The 7,493-nt window shown below is 39.7% G+C and overlaps 1 protein-coding gene across 1 annotated transcript in view; it reads left to right on the top strand.

Annotated features, from left to right (window-relative positions):
- Positions 1-7,275: 7,275 nt before the first annotated feature.
- Positions 7,276-7,493, top strand: part of LOC120514840 — a 35,933-nt gene continuing 35,715 nt past the window's right edge. Inside the window, exon 1 of the mRNA XM_039735442.1 lies at positions 7,276-7,488. Coding sequence (XP_039591376.1) covers positions 7,443-7,488 — 46 coding nt within the window. The 5' untranslated portion in view covers positions 7,276-7,442. The remainder of the gene's footprint in view (positions 7,489-7,493) is intronic.

Raw genomic sequence — 7,493 nt, 5'->3', positions numbered from 1 at the left:
TTTCAGCACAAATATAGAAAGAAAGCCTCAAAGATTCACGAGGCTTCATTTTCCCATCACTAGTAACAACACTATCTGTCAGGATGCATTTGTGCATTGCTACAACATTCATAATGGCATTAAATTATATTTTTAGGACTAATGAGAACATGACTGTCATAAGATCAAAATGAACGCACACAGAGGTGTGTTTTAGTGTAGTTGTCCGATAGAAACTATGCAATCAACAAGGGTGAGGGGTATTTGGGCTATATTGAAATCATGGCTGCTATGATTTCTGTCACCCACCAGATGGCACTATTTCTGAAGCTTCAAAACTTCAGATCTTTTTCTGGCACAATCAGGAAGATGGTTCAAAAGCTTTGTGGGGCTTCATCCACCCATAGTTATCTAAAACATTTTAACCAGTGAAAGACCAGCCTCGGCACAGATAGACACGGGCTCTAAATCCTCTTCCAACTGACTCCGGCTCCTCGAAGGGAGTGAGGCAGCCCCTTTTATCATGCCCCAGATGTGCTCCGGGTGCTCTGTAATGGTCTTCCGGCAGCACTTCCTAATGTGGTGAAAGTGCTGCCCTTGCACACGGAAGCACTCCGGGCGTACACAGTTACTGGTTTGGCAGCACGGAAGTGCTGTCCTCCAGGGCTCCAGGACCATCCAAGCTCTGACGGAATCCAAGGGGGCTGCCGTCTTGCGCCAAGGGAAAGATAGTGCCCCTTTCCTGGTCTGTCCTTCTTCCAGGCTTCCCGGTGGGGCAGGGTCCATGGTCGTCTGCCACAAACCCATATCTTTAATGGAAAAGGATCACAGTATTACAGGGTGCACTCTTAAAATCCTGGCTCATTTTGCTTTGAAAAACATCCTAATATGTAGACAAAAACTGTACATTTCTAAAGTATTCTGGACTGAAGGACACTCACATATTTAAAAACCCTGGAACTTAGCCTGTGTTATTGTATACATAGAGTCTCCAAAAAAAGCAAAGTCCTTCAAGAACAAGGATGAGACCTGACTGACCAAGTTTTCAATGATGTGTCAGTAAATAATTCATCACTTTCAGATCAATATTCCCTAAAGACAAATTGGTAGGATTTTGGAGCATTTTTTAACCCTCTACTGTACACCTGTAATGGATGTCATGACATGGGCTTGGTAGTACTTCAATAAACCTTTTATCAGTTAATGCCATTCACTGTGGTATCCACAGATGAACACTTTACTGTGTAAAGCAGAAGCCAAATATCAACACTGACCAGGAGTGTTATCTACTTCTCTGGGCTTGGTCTCATGTGAGATGGAAAGCAGAACAGTACAATTGCGTTTTGTGGCCCAATAAATCAATATTTCAAATATTTTTTGGAAAAAATGACAATCCTGATCATTTTTCCGGAGAAGTTCCTCCATTTTTCTGGCCAGATTACAAGTGTATGACTGTAGGTATGAGATTGACCAGCATGTAGTCCTGACCTGCATGGCGCAGTATGAGGTGTAAAATACAGAAAGAAATGTCCCGGAAAGGTGAAGACATGCAAGACAGATGAATGGGAAAAAATTCTGCTTACTAAACTTAACCAACTTTTGCCTTCAATGACCGAACACTTTATGTTATTAAAACAAAAACAAAAAAAAAAGTGATAGGAATGATGAACACTCGAACGGCCCAACCTTTTCTGAGGTCATCAGATTTATGAAGATTATATGAGGAAATTGAATAAACTGTTGTGAAATGATCACTCTAGGTGAAAGTGTTGAGCTTTAAAATCGAAAGTGTGAGATCAAACGCTGCTCACTTCTTATACAGCAGGGACATTCTTGTCTTATCGAAGGAAAAACAATCTGCTCTGCATTTATAGGGCTTTTTAAAAGAAGTTCAGTATGAAAGTCAATGTGTATGAAACAGCCTTCAACATTGCATTGTAACCAGAAGTAACGGAGCAATAGAGTAATAAAAAAGTGGAAATTTTCATAAAAAACCTTTTAAAGTGAGTAGTATATTTTTTCAAATCATTTTGGAAAAATGTGAAATCAAGTTTCATTGCCATTGTCCTCAGTATGAATATATATATATATATATATATATATATATATATATATATATATATATATATATACAGTATATAGTGACACCACCAGGTGGAAGCGTTACCAAATAAGACTCTGGAATGGTCCATGCCCCCTGGCAGTGGTCACGGGTTCCAACAAGGTTGAGCTCCCATGCTCATAACCTGTGGCCCCACTGGAAACTAAAGGAGCTGCCCTTTATCGGCCCGGGGAAGAAACTGTCTTGATAATACTATCTCACCCGGTCCTTCCAGACTCTGGACGTCCTGGCCAAGTAATGATTCTATATATATATATATATCTTTGGTTATTGCCTCCACTCCTCTCCCGCAAGCTCCATCCTCTGCCTCCCGACTCTGGCTCCCTGAGTGTAGTGAGGTGACCCCTTTTATGTTGCAGGATGTGCTCAGGTAGCACTCTGATGATTTTCCTACAGCACTTCCTGGAGTGGTGGAAGTGCTGCGGTCCAGGGCTCCGGGATCGTCCAGGCATCCCCTGGCAGTAGCCATGGTCTCCAACAGGGTTGAGCTTCCAAGCTGAAGGCCTGTGGCCCTGATGAAATCCAAGGAGCTGCCCTCTTGCATCCCAGGGAAGATATTGCCCTTCTGGTCCTTCCTTTTTCCAGGTGTCATTGGATGTCTGCCACTATATATATATAGCGGTTCTTTGAGATACAAGTTTAATTCATTCTGTGACCGAGCTAGTAAGTCAAAATGCTCGTATCTCAAATCAATCTTCCCTATTGGAATTAATTGAAATGATATTAGTTCATGCCAGCCCCCCAAAAAACACCCCCATTTTTTGTTAAATGTTTTCATCATAAGAAATGTATTTATAATGAACAAATATTGTATACAAACAAAATAAAACCTAATACATAAAAGAGAATCTAAAGAAGTAAACAGATATTGGCTGAGCCGATTAGCGTATTGTATTATTTTTTCTTTCACTTCACTTTTGCTTAACTTCATTTTCTTCTTCACTAGTTTTTTTCTTTTTTGCCATGCTTTCGTCACTTTCATTCGCAGGGCGTTTTAATAGAAACCTGTCCATGGAGCTTCGTTTAGTCCTCCCCTTTAGAATGTTTCTGAAATGAGTTAGGCAAGTGTCATTAAATAGCGCTGCTGCACTACCAGTTGCAACTTTTTCAGAGTGTTTCTTTTCAATAAAGTCCGAAAACTTTTTCCCACATTGCCAACACTTCCTTTATCTCACTTGAAGAGATAACCACCTCCACCTCTGGCTCCTCTTTGATACTGATCTCCTGCAGAATCTCCGTATGTTGCTGTGTCTGTAGTTCCGTCAACTCCTCCGTTGTCAGTTCCTCCGAATGTGTGGCAACAAGCTCTTTGATGGCTCGTATTTTGAATTTTGGCTCGTAACTCAAGGCAAAAAATCGACCTAGTGATGGCTCATATCTCAAAAAACTTGTACATTGGGGCACTCGTATCTCATGGTACCACTGAATATACTATATATATATAATATATATTGTATTATATATACTGTAAAAAATGCTGCATTAAAATTACTTAAAAAAAATAAGGCAACAAATTACAAGCAATATTTTTGAGTAGATTTAATATACTGCACTATTGAATAAACTTAATTTATTAATTAACTCAAATTTACCTAAAATAAATGAGTTTGATTAAATATAAGTAATGGCAAAAATGATTTCATTTTACTCTGATTTTCATTTGAATTAAAGTACTCAAAAAAAGTGAGTATGCAATGCTGGACAGTAATGACTTTATAACAAATACTGTACATGCTTAAAATCCATATATCTTTATTTATTTGAACATACACAGATAGTCACAACAACGGAGTTATATTTTCAAAGGACAATTAAATCAAATGTCTGAGGAGAATTTTTACTGAATTACTGACATTCAAATGTCAATGAAAATTTTATTTTCTTTTTTTTAAACTTTCTTCAAAAAGTATATCTCAATCAAATAATGTCCCAGGAATGAGTGGTAAATGGGAAGGAAACAGAGAGTGAAGGAGTGAAATCCTGCAGCAGGTGCCGCTCTTCAAACACGTCCTGCATTTACGCCAACATGTCCGCTTAAATGAATGGCCGCCTTTTCCACTACTTTTCAGTATGCGATAGCGAAAATCCTGAAATAAAATAAAATAGGAAATCAAACATCGCTAAATAAATCACAGTGTTAAGAATTAACCAGAAAATACATGGCCTCTGTAGAACACTCATTAAATAAGAGGTCAAATAATACCGTGACAGTTAGGCAAACATCTTTATATGTTGTTTACAGGTCATAGTTTAGGACAAACGCCATATCGTTCTCAAACTTATCTCAGAGTGTCATTTTATTTTTCTGTGTAAAATAAAAGTTTTAAACGATAAAAAAAAAAAAAACATATGAACATACGTAACTATCCGAGAAATGTACTTGCTTTTTAAAGCAAACCAACGAGGTAAGTTGTTAGAAAGACGCTACCTTGCCCGCCATGTTTCCCACATAAAGGGAAAGGTTTCGTGAAAACAACAGATGCTTACGTTTGTAACTATACGAAATGAAATACCAGTTATTCATTACGGAATTAATATGCTTTATACTTACACATTCGTAGTAAAATATCTCTTATCATGGATAAGCGTTACAGCTGAATGCGTTGTTTTAAAGACCAAGAAATCGATGTGAGAGGAAGTGCCATGTCATTAAATTTGACTTAACAATAAGTTATAAAAAATGTTTATATTTTAAGAAAAATAAGTTAACATTATTCTTAATTTTTTTATTGAATTAGAATTAAAATAATCAAGAAAAAGGGTAAAACCCATTTTTATTAATTAAGGTAATGATTATTTTGCGTATAGTTAGCTATTTTTTATTATTATTTTTCACACATGCAAGATTTATTTTTTACAGTGTATTGTCACAGGCGGCTGGGGGTGGAGCCCAGCTGGGACACCCGAGGGGACCGGAGGAGGGCTGGTGCCTCGTGGGGGTGACTCCCCTGGTTTTGTTGGTGGCCTCGGGTAGGGGGCTTGGAAGCCCAACCCTGTAGGGGCCCGAAGCCACCTCCAGGCGTCGCCCTGGTGCCTGAAGAACCCTGGAGCCCAGCAATTCCTGGTGTGGCGGGGAAGAGGACCAGGAACATCCGGAGGACTTCCGGCTACACAGTTGGTGCTTCCGCCACATGGGGGTGTGTCGGCGGAAGCTCCTCAGGAAGCACCTGAGCCCATCCGGGCGCATAAAGGGCCGCCTCCAGTCGACAGCAAGAGTCAGGTGGAAGTGGACGAAGCTCAGAGGAGAGGAGTGGAGGCAGTCTGACGACTGTGCAAGGCATTGTCGTGCGGCCAGGACTTGAAGGGGTGATTGGTGCTGCGGCACTGGGTTAGTGCACTTATTTGTAATATAGAGTATTGTAAATAAACACGTGTGTGGTGAAACAACATGTCAGCCTGTCTGTGTCCGGGCTGTACCCCACAGTATATATATATATATATATATATATATATATATATATATATATATATATATATATATATATATATATATATATATATATATATTGTGGTGGATGGTACGCCCCTATAATGGACGGACCACAGGAGATAGCATATTCAGGGCATTAACTCCACTGGAACACTAGAGGGCAGCCCCCCGGGCTTGAAGAGGGGCCACAGGTTTGGAGCCTGGAAGATCAACCCAACTGGTGCCCTGTTGCTACCTCCAGGGGGCACCTGGATTATTGCTAAGTCCTGTGCTGTGCAGTACTTCTGTCACACTCAGAGGTGCTGCTGGAAGAAGATCTCTGAACACCTGGAGCACTTCTGGGTGCTCTATAAGAGGGGCCAGCTGCCACAACTGGGTGAGCCAGAGTTGGGAGGAAGTGCACGAAAGCTTGCCAGGAGGAGTGGAGGAGGAAGGACAGAGAGGAAGAGAAAGAAAGAATAAAAGAAGTGTGTACTGTGCATGAGAATTGTGCTGTAAAACTGGTTTCCACAATAAAGTATATACAGTATACATAAACCAGTAACAGAGCACTGCATGATAACGTTCAGTGAATCCACTTGGCTTGACCATTCCTAGTCTTTCTCTGTATGTTTAGCATTCGTTTGCTCAGTCGTTGATGCGCTTGCTGCTTCCTGAGCAGCTCTTCTTCTCTCAACCCTAGCAGCCTGCTTCTTCTCTTCTTTCGCGTTAAAACTAATTAAGTCAGTGTTTGTGTTGCAATTTCTTGGTATGTTTTCCTTAATTTTTCAGTTAAGCTGGAACTTAAGTCTTTAAGTTGCCTCAAGAATGATTTAATATATGAAAAGGTAGGGGAAGTGATGGCCAAGGTGGTAGGGAAGAGAACGGCACCAGTACACATGTGCCACACGACCGTCCTGCTGGCCGCTGCCGAGAGTTGATTCTACAGTAAAATAAAATAAAAAATAATATGAAGAATAACATTGGAGGTGAATCATCACCCTGAAAGCGGATAGTAGATGTCACATAGTATATGTGTACCAAATTTCAGGTCAATAGTTCAAACTGTTTGAGAGCTACAGGTGATATAAAATCCTGGACAGACAAATGGAAAGCTAAGGAAATGTATTTTATATATATAGTCACGCATCTGCAGATACAGCCTGATTCAGCCATGTTAAATATGGATCAGAATCTCAAAGGAATGTTTCCAGCATCTTGTGAAATCGATTAAATGAAGAATTGAGGAAGTTCTGAGAGAAAGAGGAGGCTCTGTCCAGTATCAGCCTAGTGCTCCTAATGATTTGCTCCATGAGTGTAATAACCGTTTATGTTACCGTCAATGTGTGAAATTAGGCATTTTGTGGAATGCCTAGGAAATCTATAGAATGCCAAAAAATGGGACACATATACACAGTTATTATATACATTCATACAAAATATTTTCTAAGTCACAATATTTGTTGCAGTATGATTGACTGATCAGAAACGTGGATATGGGAATCGCTAGTGTTCGACCAATGACCTTCCATGGTTGTTTCCAATATTTATTTATTTGTTTATTTTTCTTTTTGATACATGAACAGTATTGCTTTAATGCCGTGCATTGTTACGGTTGTTCGAGTATATCGCATAATTTAAAAATTGTCTAGTCGATCCCAAATGCTTTGATTGAAAAAATAACGTTTAAACTGGAGACATTTTTTTTATTTATTTTTGCCGCTGATGAGTTTTCTCATTGTAGTTCCCTTCAGTCTCCGCCCTGATCAAAACCACATCAGTTTTTCTGTTCTTTTGGGCGATCCCAAGTTCACTTTCCTTCAGATCAACGTGTGCTTGTCGATGAACAGTCTGCCGTTGCTGTTATAAATATGACTTTGAAAGTAACATCATAAGAACCTGCCGTCGCCGTTAATTCGCATTTCTTAACCTATGGACATAAACGGGTTTCTGCATTGCGCCTCAGTATGGATTCTGTGTAAG

Source organism: Polypterus senegalus, chromosome 1 (assembly GCF_016835505.1).
Source record: "Polypterus senegalus isolate Bchr_013 chromosome 1, ASM1683550v1, whole genome shotgun sequence".
Lineage (NCBI taxonomy): Eukaryota > Metazoa > Chordata > Cladistia > Polypteriformes > Polypteridae > Polypterus > Polypterus senegalus.
Note: the sequence above shows the minus strand (reverse complement) of the source record. Positions and strands in the feature narration are given on the sequence as shown.